Below are 20,427 nucleotides of genomic sequence, written 5' to 3'. Positions count from 1 at the left end.
AAAGTGTTCTCTCCATCTGCTCACTTTTTCTCCCTTCTCCACTAGTAATTTACCATTTTTATCTTTCACTCCCCTGCTAACCTCACATCCACCCTGTCTTACTCTCTTCACCTCTTTCCAGAACATTTTCTTACAGTCCCTCCACTTTACACTCAAATTCCTTCCATATTCCTCATCCACTCTCTTCTTACTCTCTCTTACCGATCTTTTCACCTCTCTCTTTCTTTCTACATATAACTCTCTCTTCCGCCTCTCAACTTCTTCCACGCCCCTCTTTCTCATCCATTCATTGTATGCTTTCTTCTTTTGTGCCACAGCCTGTCTCACTTCTTCAGTCCACCACGCTGTTCCTTGCACACCCCTCCATCTTCTCTTCCTCCCACACATCACATCACATGCTGCACATATTTCTTCAGTAAATATCCTGCACACACCTTCCACGTCCCCCATCTGCTCCAATTCATATTTGCCCAAACGTTCCTCCACTTCTCTCTTATACTCTGCCTTTTTCTCATCCTCTTGTAACCTTTCCACTCTCCTTGCAACTACTCCTTCCTCTCGTCTTTCCCTTCTTCTATTCCTCCATCTTACTTGTATCCTAATTCTGGCCACCACCAAGTAGTGGTCAGAAAGTCCACTTCCCCAGCCTCTATGAGCTCTTGCATCCATTACACATCTTCGCATCCTTTCATCCACACACACATAATCAATCATTGCCTTCCTTTCATTCAGTTCACCACCCACCCTTCTCATCACTCGCCATGTATACCTGTGGATCATTTTATGTCTGAAGAGGGTATTGGCTATCATCAACCCACTCCCAGCACAAATGTCTACTAACGCACTGCCATTCTCATCTATCGCAGCAGGCACACCCCACTCACCAACTATTCCATCCACCTTCACATTCCCTACTTTACCATTCATATCACCAATCAAGAACACTCTCTCATTCTTTCCAAACTTTTCCATGCACACTTCCACATTTGTCCAGAACTCTTCTCTCACTCTGCTTGCACGATCTTGTGTTGGCACATACACACACACAATCGCCCACATTTGTATTCCAACTTTCAACTTTACCCACACAATCCTTGACCCAACTGATCCATACTGTCTTATGCTCTTCTTCCATCTTTTACTCACAACTACTCGTATACATACTCCTTCCTTTGCCCTCTCATTCTCACCTACTCCTGCACATATACCCCATCCATACTCCTATTCTCTCACACTTTCTCCTCTCCATTTTGTTTCAGTTATTCCACATACATCCACTTTTGCACCCTCAAGCACCTGGACAATCTCTCTCTCTTTCACCTCATCATTCGCTCCTCTTACATTCCACGTAGCCATTACCAAGTTCTTTGTCCAATCCTGGGTCGTCATCATTTGGTCAGTCCTTGTCCGAGGCTTCTTGTTTGTTTTTTTAGTTAGTTGTTTTCCGGGGAGGGGCACTAACCCTCCGCCAACCCTTTTAGTCGCCTTTTACGACAAGCAGGGATACTGGGGGAGTATTCTTGAAAAAAAACCCTACCGCCAGAGGGGTTATTTATAAAAAAAAACATTCTCATTGCTTAGTAAATGCGACTGGCATTAAGAGGGTGATATTTTATTCTCTCTTGTGTTGTCTATAAAGGCTCAATGCAATGAAGGCCTTGATAAGAAACAGAGGCTTGAGTGATGCAGCTGCACAAGGCTTACATGAAGGAGTGTTAGTGCCAGCTTTAACATATGACTGTGAGACTATCGTGTGGCATGAAAATGAAAAGTCTAGAGTATGAGCAGTGGAGATGGGACTGCTGAGGAATGTAAGTGGAGTACAGAGAGTGGATAGGATACGAAATAATGCGATTCGTGAAAGATGTGGAGTGAGGAAGTCTGTGGACATGAGAATCAAAGAGTGTACTGAGAAGGTATGGCCATGTGGAAAGAATGGATAACAACAGAGTGGTGAAAAAGGTATACCTGAGTGAATCTGATGCAGGAAGGAGGTGAGGTAGGCCAAGGAGAAGGTGGAAGGATATGGTGAATGAGTGTGAGGAAGAGAGGTATGGAAGTTGGTGAGGCTTGAGGACTGACAATAGATCAGGCTGGCTGGATGAATGTTGTGAAAAGAAGTGCATGATCAGGGATTTGGCACCCCTTTTTAATGTGACAGCATTCAGATGGGCTCTATCTGATACATTCATGTGAAGCCACAGAATCTGGTGAATGTTTTTGGTGTACCAGATAGAGCCAGGATTCCGGGGGATCAAATGATGAATGAATGAAAGCGCGGCCCATTGGATTGGGCAAATTTGGGCTGTCTGGACATTGCTACTCCTCGCCCTGTCCTAGGGTGGGAAATTGGGTATGGATGATGATGATGATGATGATGATGATGGATTTCAAACACAAAGATGCATATAAATATACATGGTATAGAGGGAACGGGGATCGTGTTGAAAGGAGCCTGATTAATTACGTGCTTGTAGAGAGGTCAATGCTGGGAATGGTTCCTGATACGAGGACTGTGACAGGACAATGTGGAGGTTTGTCAGATTATATGATTGTGGTATGCAAGATCAAGCTGAGAGGAGTGAGATGGATCAGGAGAGAGAGGAGCACTCAGGGAGAAAGACTGAAAGTTGAGAAGCTGTGGATCAAAGAAATGGCAGATGAATACAGGACCAAAGTGAGGGAACTGTAGAATCAGTGAACTGGAATGAAATGGATCTGGACAGCCTGTGGAATGCATATACGGACTGCTTAGTTAGAAATGTTACAGCGGTAAGTGGTGTGGCAAGAGTAACAACAAAGAAGAAAGGTATTGCATGGTGAGATGATGAGGTTAAGAAAGCAGTGGAGGACACGAGGACGAAGAAGCTAAAGTGGTTTCAGGACAGGGGTTCAGCTGAAATAAGAACTGAATATATTGAGAGCAAGAAGCACGTAAAAAGACCAGTGAAGAGGAAAAAGGAGAAGGTAAATGATGATATAGGAAGCAAAATGAATGCAAACTACTCTCAAACAGGAAGTTATTCTGAAAAGAGGTGCGGAAATGTAGAAGTGAAAGCAGAAAGAAATATGATGGCGTGAAGGACGTAGGTGGTAGATTATTAACCCATGGGGGTGAAGTAAGGACCAGATGGAAAGAATATTTGAAAGCCTGATGAATGGAAATAGAGAGAGCAGAGCCACTGTAAACATGATTGGGGTTTTGGGGGTGTGCAGAGAAGGAATGTAGTGCCAGGAGACGTGACACTCAAGCAGGTGAAGAGTGCTGTGAAGCGACTGAAAAATAGGAAAGCAGCTGGGGTTATGAGGTGTATGCAGAGATGATTAAGTGTAGTGGAGAGAGTGGAATGAAGTGCTTGTTGGCGATATGTAAGAAGGCATGAAACAATGAAAATGTTCCAGTAGAGTGGAAAATGGCTATGATTGTACCCCCCTACAAAAATAATGGGTGAGCAACGTGAGTGCAAGAATTATCGTGGCATAAGATTATTGAATGCGGCAGCGAAGGAACATAAAAGAATTATTGTAGAGAAAGTAGAGAGACATTGGAAGCCCTAGAGAGTAACAAACAGGGTGGCTTTAAGAGTGGCAGAGGATGTGTGGATCATAATTTGCAGTGAGACAGATAGTGGACAAGGCTTGTGAGTAGGACTATAAGGTGTTTATGGCATTCATGGATCTGGAAAAAGCATACAACAAAGTGGACAGAGAAGGATTGTGGAAAATTTTGCACATGTACAGTGTAGATGGTAAACTGCTACATGCCACCAGCTTTTATGACAGTAGTGAAGCATGTGTAAGGGTTAATGTGCACCTAAGTGAATGGTTTGCAATCAGTGTGGGCGTGCAACAAGGTTGTGTGATGTCCTCATGGTTGTTCAATACATATATATATATATATATATATATATATATATATATCTTATATATATATATATATCTTATATATATATATATATATCTTATATATATTATATATATATATATATATATATATATACATATATATATATATATATATATATATATATATCCATCCATCATCCAATCCTGCGTTGCCCCATAAGGAGCGTAAGAGCCCAGGGCTAGACAGTTGGTCCCGACATTTAAGATGAGAGTGACCAGCCTCACTCATCCCTGAGTGGCATTACATGAGCAATCAACCCCAACCACCCCTTGGATATATATATATAACCCCAACCACCCCTTGGTTATATAATATATATATATATATATATATATGTATGGATGGGGTGATGAGAGAAGTAAAAACATGAGTAATGGAGAGGGGGCTGGCATTGGTAATGAATGGTGATGAATGGAATATCTCCAATTTGCTGTATGCTGATGATGCAGTACTACTTGCAAATACCGGACAAGAACTTGGTAGGCTAGTGCAGAGTTTTGCTGATGTCTGTAAGCATCGTGCCTTGAGAGTAAATGTAGAAAAGAGTAAAGTGATGGTTATTGAGCGAGAAGGTGACTCCCAGTGCGATGTTACAGTGAAAGGAGAGAGACTGGAACTGGTGAGAGAGTTCAAATACCTGGGTAAAGTGACAGAAAAGAGAAGAAAATGTGCAAAAGATGTGAAAAGTTGAGTAACACAGGGAAAAAAAGTAGCAGGTGCAATGAAGGCCTTGATAAGAAACAGAGGCTTGAGTGTTGCAGCTACACAAGGCTTACATGAAGGAGTGTTAGTGCCAAATTTAACATATGGATATGAGACTATAGTGTGGCATGAATTGAAAAGTCAAGAGTAAGAGCAGTGAAGATGAGACTGCTAAGGAATGTATGTGGAGTACAGACAGTGGACAGGATACAAAATAATGTGATTCATGAAAGATGTCAAGTGAGGAAGTCTGTGGACACCAGAATCGAAGAGAGTGTACTGAGATGGTACGATCATGTGGAGAGAATGGATAACCACAGAGTGGTGAAAAATGTATATCTGAGCGAATTTGAAGGAGGGAGGAGGCGAGGTAGGCCAAGGAGAAGGTGGAGAGATATGGTGGATAAGTGTGTGAGGAAGAGAGGTTTAGAAATCGGTCAGGCTAGGGAACTGACAAGACATCAAGCTGGCTGGATGAATGTTATGAGGAGATGCGCTTGATCAGGGATTTGGCACCTCTTTTTAACGTGCCAGCGTCCGGACTGACTCTATCGGATATGTTATGTGAAGCTACAGAATGTGGTGAATGTTTCTGGCGTATCCGATAGAGCCAGGATTCCGGGGGCTTGAGTGATGAGTGAATGGAAGCATTGTCCATTGGACTGGGCAAATTTGGGCTGTCTGGACATAGCTACTCCTCACCCTGCCCTAGGGTGGGAAAGGAGGTCCAGTTGACGATGATGATGATGATATCATTACATTTTTACAAATGAAAATATGATGATCCCTCAATTATCCGGACATCTCGTATCATGACTTGCTCCATATCCAACATTACATCAGTATCCAAAATCTTTGACCGTATCTGAACATAACATTTCTGACATGGCTAGCTGGTCGCCTTCAAATGAAAAAAAATCAGTTGGGTGGCAGGCTGGCTTCTCTGGCGGTGTGCTGGTAATAAACCCTAACTCACCAGCTGAGCAAAAATGGCTGTCCAGCTCCTCACCAAATGGTTAAAGTTGCCTGGACGGCAGGCTGGCCTCTCAAGCTGTGAACGGGTAATAGAACCTAATCCACCAGTTGTGCAAAAATTGCCGTCCGTCTCCTCACTGAAGTCAAAGTCGTCCAGCCAGCCTCTCAAGCCATGCACTGGTAAAAGGCCCTAACCCACCAGCTGATCAAAAATGGCCATCCACCTCCTCACCAAACGGTTAAATTCAGCCAGCCTGCCTCTCAAGCCAAGCACTGGTAACAGACCCTGACCTACCAGCTATGCAAAAATGGCAATCCGCCTCCTCACCAAACAGTCAAAGTTGCCTGGCCGGCCTCTTGAGCCTCGCATTGATAATACACCCTAACCCACCACCTAAGCAAAAATGGCCATCTGCCTCCTCACAGAATGATCAAAGTCGCCCGCCCAGCCTCTCAAGCTGTGCACTAGTAACAGAACCTAACCCACCAGCCGAGAAAAAATGGCCACCCGCCTCTCTACCAAATGGTCACCAGGCCGGCCACTCGAGCTGTGCACTGGTAATAGAACCTAACCCATCAGTTGTTCAAAACTGGCCATCCACCTCCCTACTGAATGGTCAAAGTCGCCTGACTAGCTGGTAAAGACATGGCAACATTGTGCTCAGTGGTGGGTACTGCATGTCCCCACTCATCATCCAGCTCCAACAGTTAGGGGAGGAGTTTTCCAATGTTTCTTAAGTGATTTCATTAGCCATTAGACCACACGTAATTACTGTACACCAGCTACTGTACAGGCTAGCAGGTTACGATGCCTGTCCACCGTTCACTAGGTGGTAAATACAGTACAGTACATAATACTATAGCTATTCAAATTTGTTTTGCAACCTTTGTCTTCATTGATTTTTTGTGTGGATTTTTGTTATTTATGCATTGTTTTCTTAGTATATTGCATTATATCAGATATTCCCATGTTTGTTTTGATGTCTAAATAACTGGAAGACTTAAGAACACTGCCAAAATTAGGAGGGGTATTGTAAATATTGGTAGGGTCTGAATGGTATGGGTATTGTTCTGTATCCGGATATCATCCGTATCCAAATGTACCGATGGCTTTATTAAGTCAGATAATTGAGGGATCACTGTACTTAGCAGAAATCACAACTCCAGTTAGTATTTTCCAGTAGATTCTCTATTTAATGAACTAATACACCCAATCCCCATTCTGTTATCTCAAATTTTCTGCTAAATCGAGTTCCGTAACTGAGGCTCAATATAAAGAAAATTTTCCGGTATTTTGAGCTATTATCCATTAAATCCTTGAAAACAACCCAAATCTTGCAAACTATGCAGACTTTCAATGCTACACACGGCAGTCCGAACCTATAATTAATACCCCCAGAAATGCATTGTTGTGTATAGAATTTCCTTAATAGACTTATGCTCGATTTAACAGAAAATTTCCATTAAATAGGGCAAAAATACTGGAAAAAAATAATTCTCTTATCTAGGGCTTCCACTGTGACAGTATTCATTAAATCGAACAAGTACCGTATATATCACAATCTGATACACTTTTTTTTCTAGAAAATTTACAATGTAAATGACCTGCAGAGTTATTAATGACACCAAGAGGGATGAGGAGTTTATTTACAATGAAAGTGCCACAGAAGAAAAGGGTCAGTAAATGGTGAGATATCAACAGATAACACCTCAAAATATTTGACCGTAGTTGTGTCTTCTAAATACTTACCATAATAACATAGCAATACTGCCTACTATGGAAGCTCTCACCTTGGCTGTCATCCAAATCCTTGGGGGCTGCCTTCGCAACTGATACCTTGATGGACCGCCCAGCCAACGTTGAACCATCGAGTTCCTTCAGGGCTCGTTTGCCATCCTCTGGGTTCTCAAACTGGTGGAAAAACAAATGATATGAAAGGAAAGAAAGGAAGACAAAATGAAGGAAGCTAACAGGAATTAGTGAGATACAAACACTCCAAGACACAACATATTGCAATTATCATCACCATCACCATCTTAAACATAATTTTCACCTAAAAGACAGGGTAAGGTAAGACCCAGAAATAATGAAGGTTAAAGAATAAGAGTGTGACCTTTTAACTGCAGAGACTCTGTTACTTTTCCGTCTATCATTTTTAAATTTTTTCTTCTGACTCTGAAGACCATATCTCACCCCATCTTTGGGTGGGAAAAAAGGTTTGGATGATACTGATTTTTCACTACATAAGCACTTCACAAACACCCTCTGAACACAACAGTCATTCTAGCATCATGTAAAAATCGTGCCACACCAACTGTCTCTGCCCTTCCATGAATAATTCATCAATCTATCCTCATTCCTTACCAGTTATTTAGTTTCCTAATTTTCATACTTTATCTTGTAACACAAACATTTACCATAATGGTATATCTTCAAACTCACTTGCATATACCCACTTCACCAACTTATCTATATCCATTCTCTCTGCATGACTATACCATCTCAGCACACATTGTTACTGTTACTGTTGCTGTGGCCAATGGCTCATCTGTGTATAAACCTAGTGCACTGCAGGAAACCAGCTGGATGTTCCTAGAGATCTTTTGCTAAGGTTAGGTTGAAAGACGGTGGCTGTGAAAGGGAGGTGCATGAGGAAAGTGTGCTGTGCTGTGAGAGACTTCATTACAGTGCGGGGAGAATGGATTGTTTCTGAGCTTTATTTGTGTTGGCTTCCCTACTCCATATTTTTAGATGCTTGTTATCTAAGAATCTTTAATGTTTCTTTCATGGGGATGAGGCCCAGCCTCTGCCTCGAGTTCAAATTTTCGAGACCTTGACCTCAACCTCAGCCTCTAAAACACACTTTGACCTTGGCCTTTGCCTCAGGTCTAGCTGAAGAGTAAAACCCCTCTGATATTTCTGAGGCCAAATCCAAGTGACAACTCCAGAGGTGTTCATGTGTGCATGAGTGCATGCATGCATGTGCACGCACACACGCAAACACACATTAAAGAAAGAAGGAGGTGTGAGGGGTATCGTATTGTCACACACTGTTTACAAAGGCTCCAACATGCTTGCATGTGTCGGCCTCGGTCACCTATTGATAGCTCTCCACGCTACTTGGTTTGTGGCAGTCTCCCTACTCAGTCCTTTATCCCTGAGATCACACTCTATGACCATGTCCTGGGTCTTTTTTGGTCTGCCTCTCGCAACCCTGCCCCCAGCAATAACACTTCTCACCTTCCACACCAAACTATCAGGCTCCAACTCTTGTACCATCAAAACTGATCATTAACCCACGCTGTCCCGGCGACGTGAATTAACGCGGCAACATTGCAAGGTCCCTAATTTGCACAATTTTCAATTTTTGCGAGTGATTTCACGAGTGATTTTTGGCACATATACACGGGACACCTTCCTCTATTCCTCTACAAGATGCCAAGCAGGAACAATGCCTTACAACGCATAACCTCCCCCCCCCCCTGCACGCCATTGTCTCGGCAATTCACCTGTTACCAGTGACCTGGCCAATAAAGACATTCAGGGCCAGAGTGATTCCCCAATCGATGACAATGTGGAGGACAAAGTTTTACATAGCATTAGAGGAAGAAACAGTCAGAAATGATGATCAGGTAATGTGGGGAAAAAAAGGTCATGAATGGTGACGAGTTAGTGAGTGAAACAATGCTTATATGCCTATATTACTGTTTGAAAACCAGTATACTCTTGTACTACATATAAATTCGTACCAAGTAAATAAATAAATACTGTTTATGAGTGGATAAAATAGTTACCCTCCCACAGAACTCATTTTCTTTGGTGCCAGCCTGTTAGAAAACCCAGTCACGTAAGGAAGTACTCGCACCTAAATCTGGTATTTTAAACCTCAGGTGAGCGATTTCTCTATGAATTTTCGATGTTTCTCACCAAAAGCGGATGTTTGAACCAAAAAAAAAAAAAAAAAAAAGTCCAAAAATGTCGGGATGGGGCGGGTTAAGCCTGAGTCATGCCACTGATGGAACACTATGGTGGTACCACTCTAAACTGGCGGTTTGGGTGGGGCACGAACCTCTGTACAGTGTTGCCACGTTTTCCATAACTGCGATGGCTCTCTCTCTCTCTCTCTCTATCCTGAGGGGAGATGTGCATCACCCTTGGGAATTTTGTTTCTTTTATGTGTCTTATAAATTTGTGCTTTCATTTCTTTATTTTGTTTTTTATATTATTGTTTTACATATGGCGCCAGATGACCTCCGTGTTGCGGCGCCTTGATTTGTTTTCATTCAATCATTCTCGCCCTCCTTCCTTCCCTCCCTTCATCTTTCCCTCAGCTTGACAATGCACTCAGCACTGCCCCTGGCCTGCCTTCTCTCTCTCTCCTGGGGGGAGATGTGCATCACCCTTGGGAATTTTGTTTCTTTTATGAGTGAAATAAACTCGTGCTTTCATTTCTTTATTTTGTTTTTATTATACTGTACAGTATCTAATTATATTTAAAAAAATTATTGTTTTACATATGGCTCCAGATGACCTCGCTGTTGTGGCGCCATGATTTGTTTTCATTCAGTCACTCTCTCCCCCCTTCCTTCCCTCCCTTCCTCCATCTCCCAGTAAGCTGCACTCACACTGCCCCTGGTCTGCCTCCCCCCCTCCCTCTCTCTCTCGTCTGTGGTATTTTAGAATACATTTTGGTTATTTTCTTTTACATTATAATGTACATATTGTAAATTTGACTTCATTTCCATACCACCCAGGTGATACGAGGAAGCTCTGGCCAGGTCGGACTGGGTGTGTGTGAGTGTTGCCGCTCACGAGGGTTTAATGCATTATTTTTTTTTACTATGAAATTGGCATACTTTTACATATTCCTGTACATTATCTTATAATCATAATTGTGACATTATTACCAACCCCAGAAATACGGTAACAGCCAATAAAAGTGACTAATTTTTTTTTTGTAACTGTAAAATATTTATGCCACATTTCTGTATTGCCGTATAAATATTTTATGCATAATAAGTTTACTGTTCTTTCATATATTATAATACACACGTTACCATTGCATTCTTATGTGTTTATCTTATTGTGATGCCTTTTACATACATCAGAGCCGTTTACATCGCGGGTATGGAACACGTGGCAACACTGTACAGAGGTTCGTGCCCCACCCAAACCGCCAGTTTAGAGTGGTACCACCATATCAGTGTATGCTGCAAGTCCGTGTGCGTGGTCAGTTAAACACCTGACTCGCAGATTCCTACATGTCTGCCACAGCTCCTTGAGAGAAGACTGCCATTTATGTACTGTTTTTGTGCTGAGTTTCATTCTAATCAGTGATATCATATTATGGTCTAAATACTGCATATGTTTTAGCTCATGATGACAATGATGATGATTTTACCATTTATAATAGTAAACTTGATGGGATATATGACCATATTTTTGGACGATGCAGTACTTGTAATCATCATTACAGTCTTAGCTCACACCTTAAAAGGTGAAGAAATAAATGCTAGAAGACTTAATATGAGTTTAGGGGCATTGGGTAAAACATTTATTTATTTATTTTTCACTGTTACTCAGCCAATTCCAATATGATTCTGTTTATAAGATAATTTTTCCCTTCCAATGCAGATACTGATATTTATTGGCTTTTGCTTGCCTATTTACAGCATTTACTCTAAACTGGCAGCTGGGGTAGGGCGTGAACCTCTGTACAGTATTGCTGTGTTTCCCAAACCCGCAATGTGAAACAGCTGCTATATATGTAAAAGGCATCACAAATAAGATAAACACATATGAATACAATGTTAATGTCTGTATAATAATATATGTAAGAACAGTAAACTTATTATGCATAAAATATTTATACGGCAATACAGAAACGTGGCATAAATATTTTACAGTGTTCCAAAAAAAATGTAGTCACTTTTGTTAGCTTTTACAGTATTTCTGGGGTGGGTAATAATGCACAAATATGATTAAATGATAATGTGCAGGAATATAAGTAAAAACATGCCAATTTCTTAGTAAAAAAAAAAAACAATATATTAATCCCTCGTGAGCAGCAACACTTACAGAGACCCAGACTGACCCGGACACCTTTTAAATATAATTAGATATAACAAAAACAAAATAAAGAAATGAAAGCATAACTTTATAACAGTCACTCAAAAAAGAAACAAAATTCCCTAGGGCGATGAACATCTACCCCCAGGAGAGAGAGAGAGAGAGAAAGGCAGGCCAGGGACAGTGTTGAGTGCATTGTCATGCTGAGGGAGAGATGGAGGAAGGGAGGGAAGGAAGGAAGGAAAGAATGACTGAATGAAAACAAATCATGGCACCACAACAGGGAGGTCATCTGGTGCCATATGTAAAACAATAATATTTTTACATAGATAAAATAAAAATAAAATAAAGAAATGAAAGCAGAAGTTTATAACAGGCACTCATAAAAGAAACAAAATTCCCCAGGTTGATGCACATCTCCCCCAAAGGAGAGAGAGAGAGAGAGAGAGAGAGGGGGGGGGGGATCGCAGGTATGGAAAACGTGGCAACACTGTACAGAGGCTCGCGCCCCACCCTAGCCGCCAGTTTAGAGTAGTACCACCATAGGCACTTCTATGCCATGACAACTGAATACAAATAATAGTAATAAAGAAATTAAAAATCCACCCTAGGGATTAAAATCAATGTATGAAGCATCTGTCCCAACTGGTGCCTTACACCATTACATCACCATACATCACTATATTACAGTATTACCATGTTCAATTAATACCTGAACTGTATTGACGGGAAAACAATGAATGAATTAATTTATATACAATATGGATTTTTTACCTGGGAGTTTAGTCTGGAAGAAACTTGAAGTTCTGAACTATTCTATAAAACAGTTACTAGAAATTTCAATGGCATGTGAATCTGCCACACAAATATTACTCTGGCTGACAACAAACTTAGGTAGTAGATGGATGGCTACCATCAACTATGAAAGGTATTATCATCAGAGTGAAATGTGGCTACAAACTTGGTAGAGTCAAAGTCTAAGCTAAGACTCTAACACTGTTACAATTCTAGTTAAACATATCAAATCCCTCTTTTCCCAACAGCTTCTCACAACTGCTGGTGAATAATTAGTTGGGTCTGGCACTTGTTTTAGCTTCTCATCCATGGAAAACATCAGCTGTACCATGGCCAACCCCAATACAGGAATACCTGAAGAGGAAGCATGGCACCATTGTTATGTACCAAACTGTCTTGAGCCCCTTACTGTTTGTCATGGTGCTTGAAGCTCTCTCGCACGACTTCACTGGACTCCCATGGGAAATAATGTATGTTGATGACTTAGCGTTGATAGTAGGGAATGAGAGGGAGGCAAGGGAAAAGATTTAGGAAATGGAGAGAGAGAATGGGGGACAAGAGTTTGAGAGTAAATGCAGATAAAACAAAGGTGATGGTATCTAGGGCTGGTGGTGGTATGGTCAAAGTAGAGAGGTATCTAGGGATGGTGGTGGTATGGTCAAAGTAGAGAGGTATTTAGGGCTGGTGGTGGTATGGTCAAAGTAGAGAGGAATCTAGGGCTGGTGATGGTATGGTCAAAGCAGAGAGGGAGAGTGGCCATGTGTAGTATGCCACAAGAGTGTGGGAAGTAACTCCATCTTGTGCAGTACTTGTAGGTGGGTGCACATTTGATAAAGTGGTATTGGAGACAGACTATGAGATAATGCCAACTTCGCATGCACAGTGTGTCAAGGAGAGCACATAAAGATTGTCAGGTGTGAAGACTGATCTTGTTGGTGAATCTCTTTTATGTGGAACAGATGTTATTTGGGGGACATGGTGGCAAGTTGTAGGAGTGTAATGGTGTGTGGTAGTGGGACCTGGGCAGTAATGGAAGGGGATATCGTAGCCTCAACCATACAGAAACAACAATGATTAGATGGATGAGCAGTGCATCCTAGCATGCAAAGGCTGGGGGTGCTAGGATTACAACTGAAGAGTTGACAGGAAGAATGGGACTGGGGTGTATTGATGTTGTGATGAGAATGTGTACATTGAGATGGTTTGGGCATGTTGCAAGGATGGAGGATGACAATTGAGTGCAAAAGGTGAGAAGTGTGAACACTGGTGACAGGGCTGTGATTATCAGACTGAAAAAGACATGGGATGAGGTCATACAGTGTGGCTTCAGGGATAGGGGACTGAAGAGGGAGGATACTAGAGATCTAGCAGTGTGGAGCGCTGTCATTAGGTGACCAAGGTCGATCCATGTAATTATGTTGGAGCCTTTATAAATGATACACTTGATGCAATTTATCTTTTTTCCGACTCTGAGCAGAGGATTCACAACTCATTCCTAAGGTGCATTAGTGGTCTATACTATACATCCCCAAATGTCAGAACTCCAGCACTAACATCTACCATCCATATTGAATATATGCTAGGGCAGTCTCATACAGGACTGGTGTATTAGTATTGGCTGGGGTGTTTTTACACAATGTCAATGGGTCTTCTGGCAGATCAGCAGAGTCTGTTTTAATGAAATTCAAATCCTTAAACTGTTCCCTCCCCCAGATGGGATTTGACCCTGGGTCCATTGGGACTGAGGTCCACCTCTACTAATTTGGCCACTGCCTCCCACCCAAAATAGAATACAGTAAGTCCTCATTTTACAATGCCTTTTTAAATTTTGTTTTACTACCACGTTAATAATATTTTGGAAATAAGTTGACCTACCAGTTTCTCCCAATTTAAAGCACTAACTGTATGGAAAAAGTTGGAGTACTTTGGAACAAGTAGGATGTTTGTACACTGTATTCTGCATACCAAAATGGCTACCAGACTCACCACAACAAAGGCAAATCCTCTTGATCGTCCTTTAGCTGAGTCCCGGACAAGGTTAATTCTGCTTATCTGTCCATAAGGGCTGAAGAGGTCCCGCAGTGTGTTGGTGGTAACTTTGCTGAAGTGAAGGCTGCCGACATATAACATTATGGGCTTGTCACTTGGTATATTCTCCAAATCTCCATTCTGTTGTTCTGACTCCTCCCTGTGTCATTAAAAGGCAACCAGTGTTAACTAACATCTTCAGATTTTTTATATTTTAATTCTGACTACCACCACATAATTTTATACAAGCCCCCCCCCTCCTCTCTCTCTCTCTCTCTCTCCTCAGTATACAGCACTGTACTTTGATTGCCTTGTTATAGTACACTTGGTTACAGTGGTTCTCATTACCACCAAAAGATAAGAATCCACACTCCTGCCATTATAGAGAATTTTTCGAATACGAACATTATTATCATGCTCCTGAGTTGGGTCAAGCCCAAGACTCACAAACACTGGCACTGCACATCTGCCCATGACATCATCACACAAGTGAGCTGTTTTTATTGGTCAGGACCTTTCAGCTGTGAATATTTCATTGGACCACATCATCACAGATGGGGTAGAAGGTGAGTTTCATCATGCGTTGCCCATGCCCTGAAGTCATGAATGGCAATATTTGGGGTCAAATGCATGCTAAGACTGTGTTCTCAATTATGTACATTGTAATACTCATTTTTGTTTCAAAAACTTTTAACATACTAAGATAATAATGGATAAAATATTGACATAATTTCAAAAACATATGGGTGGTATACAATTGATGTTGGTTTGACCAGCTTTCATTTACAACCACGCCAGCCATAATTTTTATGGTGGTAAATGATTGCTAACGGTTTTCTTTTCCTTCTCCTTTATATCAATGATCATCCAGATTCACTCTTGCTTGTCTATCAAATGTAATGGGAGACTTTCTAAAACCTACTCAGATTAACTGAAATTTATTATTAAAACACTAACCATAAAAATTCAAATGCTACCCTTACCTAACCTAAATTGTCTCTTCTAACAAAACAACATAACCTAACCCAACCAAAAATGACCTAACCTAACCACTCAACCAAACCAAAACTAACCATACCCAGCCTAACTTAAACCAAATCAAGCCAAACCCAACATAGCCCAGTCTAAACTAGCTTTACTTAACCATAGCCTAGCCTAATCTAACCTAATGTAACCAATGGTAACAACCAAACATGCCAAAATAACATACACTAAGTTAGGTGGATTAAGATGATAATTTTGCATTTAATTACAGTAGTCCCTCATTTATCCTGACATGTTCATTATCCAGACACTGAACCTTGGCTCTGTTAAACCATTATCCGAATTTATTTGCTATTATCCAGACATAAAAGTCCCCGATAACTTCAGCTGACCAGCCAATATGTTCAAACATTCGGTATTGTGGCCGCTGGGCTCAAACTGTTAGCAGGAAGTAGTCCTTAACCTGCAACCAGAGCTAAAATGTCTGTCCGCCCCTGTACTAAATGTTCAAAGCTGCGCGCTCGTCCGATCACTCCCAACAAACCTCCTGCAACCACATAATACGACTGTAACCTGCACACGGTGTCAAAACGTCCATACACATCCCCACTGAATGTCCAATGTTGTGCAGCCACAAGGCTAATTCTTTCCCAACTGCCACCACCATCGAACACAGACCACAAGCCACGAGTACGTGTTCGGTGACAGCGGCTGTCCGCTTCTCTACTGAAAGCCCAATATCGCCCATTCATTGGGATAAGTCTTTCCTAACTGCCAACACCACTGAACACAGACTGCATGCCACGAGTACATGTTCGGTGACAGCAGCTGTCTGCCTCTCTACCGAATGTTCAAAGCTGTCCAGTCACTGTGAGCTGTGTTTCTGCATGGTCACTCGGAGTCTAATAGACCACAAGCCGCAAGTGAATGTACAGTAAAAGTGCCCAGCTGCACCATGACAGATGGGTGAAAATCCTGCCCACAGCCTTGCTTCTCCCCCCCCTCCTGTCCCTCCTCCATACCCTCGCTGCTCCCCCCTCACTCCCTACCCTCCTCTGTGATGATAACACTGACTCATGAGTTTTTATTTATTTTTTTTTATTTGACTACTATTAGTCGCATCAAAATTACACAATATCAACAAGAAAGCTCATGAAATTCTGCATCTAGACACGTGCCTAACTCTTGGAAGGTGCTGACAAAATTTTACACTAGGATGGTGGGAAGTTATATGAAGGTAAGTTTTACTCCTGAATACTTTATGCTCACTGCAATGTAGTGATGCTTTCGGTGTCTGCCCTTTCCTCTCCTCCTTCCTTCATCTTCTGTTGTTCTTTCCTTCATTCTTTCCACTTCCTTCTGTCTACAGGTAATTTTACACTCCCATGTCTGTCGTTCTTTCCTTCATTCTCTCCCCTTCCATCTGCCAATGGGTGACGCTACACTAAGTGACATGCCAAATGGTTTCCTGTACACAAGGAAACCATTTACTATGCTGGGTGGTAACTATACACTCAATCCTCGTAAATCGCGTGTTCATAAATCACAGATTCGTAAATCACGGCTAGGTGGCCGTCAGACTGCCAGCAACCTTAAATCACTGAAGTCATGAAAATCACGGATCTAGGCACCCAAGTGGGCCTTTTCTGAGGAGAACCGTAAACCGCGGCATTCAAACTGAAAATCGCGACCCAACAACCAATCACCGAGCGTCCCTGGTGGCATATATGCATACTGATGCCGCCATGTTGTTGTTGTTCTTGTCCCGCCAGTCCGCACACTACAGACTTTTGCCGTGGAGTACGAGAGTTATTTGCCTTTTTTGTGCAACTTCCCCCCCCCCTCCTACCTGCCATGGCCCCTTCCGACTCCCCAATGAAGCACTCTAAGCAGCATGACGTCAAGAAGCAGCCGCAGTTGTTGTACAGTCGACGTTTGGAGCTCATTTGCCGTGTTGAGAGCAGAGAGAAGCTTTCAAAGCTGGTGAAAGAGTTTGGGAAGAACAAGTGCTGAGAGGTTCTAAGTTCTTCCCAACACCGCCCCACTCCATTCACTTAAGCAATTTCATCATAGGATTAAGGTGAGATCCCTTCACATGGCTTATTTCTATTTAATACATGCACTGAATATTCCTAAATATGTATGTTTGTGTTTGATGGTGCCTATATAAGTGTAGGTAGGGTGCTGTGGGGGCAGGTTGGCCGAAGTCCAGACCCAAATTAATTTTTCACATAAAAGTTATTATTCATAAATCACGGAATTCATAAATCACGGCAGTGGTTCAGACCCAAACTGCCACAATTTACGAGGATTGAGTGTATAACCAAATTATGGCGCCCGGTAGTTTAGTGGGTAATTAAGGCGCTCCAATCAGACTAAGCCTGTGTAGGTTTATATCCAAGGGATGGTTGGGGTTTACTGCTCGTATATGCCATTTAGGGATGAGTGAGGCTGGTAACTCTCATCTTAAATGTCACGACCAACTAGCCTAACCCCGAGCTCCTCCACTCCTCATGGGGCAACATAGGATTGGATGATAGATGGATGGATGGCATTTCTGTACTTTTTCTTATTAGTTTTGTGTGTTTTTATTAGATTATCTTATGGTACAAACACCAGCGAAGATGATGGTATGAATTTATGCCAATATAACCAATTTCCGGTAGGACATTTGGCCATGGAATTTTTTTTTTTTTGAGCCAAGGGAGCAATCACTCGTCACAGATAACTGATTTTCAAACCGTCTTCAGTTTTTTTGCGGATTTTTGTTGTTTATGCATTGTTTTCTTGATGTTTAGCATTAATATCGATAATCCTATGTGTGTTTTATATGGCAGAAGAGCCTGAAAAGTGCCAAAATTAGGAGGGGTACTGAACAAACAGTAGTGTATAGGTGGGGTGTTTTTTATTTTTTTCCTTCCGCCAAGGAGGTTATGTAGTAGTAGTAGTAGTAACTGTTCCCTAGGCAGTCTGGCCGAACAGCCCCGAGCCCCTTAGGAAGGCCATGGCCGAGACCGGGCTTTCCCACAGCACTCTCAAAGAGTGTATGTTGTGTTGTCGGCGTAGGTGATTGTGTGCAATGCAGTCTTCCATAATGTGCTTAATAGTATGGGGTGCTGTGTTGCATCCTGGACAGGCATCAGCGATGGAGTCATCCAGCCTCTTCTGGTAGCTTAAGAGGGCTGGATGGTGCCCACATCTCAGCCTGGCCAGGTGGACCCTGTCCTCACAAGGAAGATAGGATTCAGAAGGGTGGATGTCAGGAGGCCGTGCATGCAGCTGTGTGTTGTCTTTAAGTGACTGAATGGAGCGGCGAGTGATCTGAGTGTGGATATGCTTCTGGAAGCTGGTCTGAGGTGGGCAAGGGGGGAGAGATGACAGTATTTGTGTATGGTACCGTGTGCTGGGTGTTGTTTTGATGTTCCTTGGTGTGGGTGGATGTGCAGCCATGTACTGTAGTGGATGTTGTGGGTTTGTGAAGGCTGCAGCAAGAAACTGGGTGCCTCTCATGTCTAGGTGATCCTTGACTTTGAGGACTTTGGTTTCTTGACGTAGGTGGTCTGTGGGTGTAGTAGCTGTGCAGCCTGTGATTATTTTTAGGGCCTTGTTCTGTATGGTCTGTAAAGTGTTGTAGTGTGTTTTGGTCAGGTTAGAAGCCCAGGCAGGGCTTGCATAATTCATCACTGAACGTATGTATTGTTTGTATACTGTGGTGGTTGTTTCTTTGTTGTGTCCGAATTGTATGGGCAAGTGACCTCAAAGCATTGAGTCTTGGTGTTATTTTATTTTTAATGTTTGTGATGTGTTGTTTAAATGACATTGATGTATTGTATGTTACACCAAGGATTTTGTGTGTGTGTGTGTGTGTGTGTGTGTGTGGTAGGGGAGTGTTGTTTATGGTGAGGTGTGGGATGTGACTGTGTTCTGCTGTCCAATTTGTGAGAAGAGTCACTGTAGATTTGGTTGGAGCTATTTTGAGCCTGTTTGTGGTGAACCATTCGTGTAGTGTGTTGAGGTAAGGTTGAATGATGTATGCAGCTGTGTTTGCGTTTTGGCGTGTACATGTACGTGTTATATCATCTGCATAGGAAGCTATATGTATCTGTGGTGTGTGGGGTGTGGGTACGTCATGCATGTATAGACTAAAGAGTGTAGGGGACAAAACAGATCCTTGGGGGACGCCGTTTGTGAAGTTTCTGATGTTAGAAGACTGATCGGTAAATGTTACGTGTGCACATCTGCCTGCTAAGTAGTTTGCCAGCCATCTTTTTGTGTTATTGTGCATGTTTGTGTTGAGTATTTTGTTTGTGAGGTTGTGGCAGGGGATGGCATCAAAAGCTTTGCTAATGTCTAGTATGATTAGGAGTGTTCTGTGTGGTGGACTAGCTGAATTCATGCCATTGAAAACTCTCTGTGTAAGGTCTGTAAGAAGGGTGTTTGTGGAGTGTAGTGGCCTAATGCCATGTTGTGACTGGGCTAGGGGAATGTGAGGTGTGACTAGTTGTAGTATTAGTCGTTCAGTGACTTTAGAGGGGGTGCAGAAGAGTGTGATGGGGTGATGTGAGGAGGGTAACGTGGGGTCTTTGTTGGGTTTAGGGATAGTGATGATATTGCCATGCTTCCAGATCTTGGGTATTATGTTGTGTGAGTAGCTGTAGTTTGATATGTTGGTGAGTGCTTGTATGCCTTGTGGTCCTAGGTGTTTAAGGTGAATGTTGCTTATGTTGTCTGGTCCACAGGAAGGTGAGTGCTTGAGGTTGTTAACGATGTGCTTCGTCTGGTTGTACGTGAAAGGTGCGTAGTCTGGGTCTGTGGGGAACTGTCTCTTACGTCTGATGATACGTCGGTCTTCCGGATGGGGCGTTAGATGGCTGACTTGTGAAAAGTGATTGATGGGAGTGTATGCTTGTTGTTTGTTTGAGGGTATGGTGTCTGTTGTTGTGATTGCAGCATGTGATTGTGAGGT

At 42.3% G+C, this 20,427-nt stretch overlaps 1 protein-coding gene across 2 annotated transcripts in view; it reads right to left on the bottom strand.

Moving 5' to 3' along the window:
• LOC145404120 (uncharacterized) overlaps positions 1-20,427 on the bottom strand; it is a 213,095-nt gene that overhangs the window by 115,254 nt on the left and 77,414 nt on the right. For both annotated transcript variants that reach the window (XM_080275742.1, XM_080275743.1), the window contains exons 4-5: positions 14,436-14,637; positions 7,376-7,496 (exon numbers count right to left, since the gene is read on the bottom strand). In XM_080275742.1, coding sequence (XP_080131868.1) covers positions 7,376-7,496; positions 14,436-14,637 — 323 coding nt within the window. The remainder of the gene's footprint in view (positions 1-7,375; positions 7,497-14,435; positions 14,638-20,427) is intronic.

Source organism: Coenobita brevimanus, chromosome 62, assembly GCF_032717465.1.
Source record: "Coenobita brevimanus isolate Jiangsu-jjx chromosome 62, ASM3271746v2, whole genome shotgun sequence".
NCBI lineage: Eukaryota > Metazoa > Arthropoda > Malacostraca > Decapoda > Coenobitidae > Coenobita > Coenobita brevimanus.
Note: the sequence above shows the minus strand (reverse complement) of the source record. Positions and strands in the feature narration are given on the sequence as shown.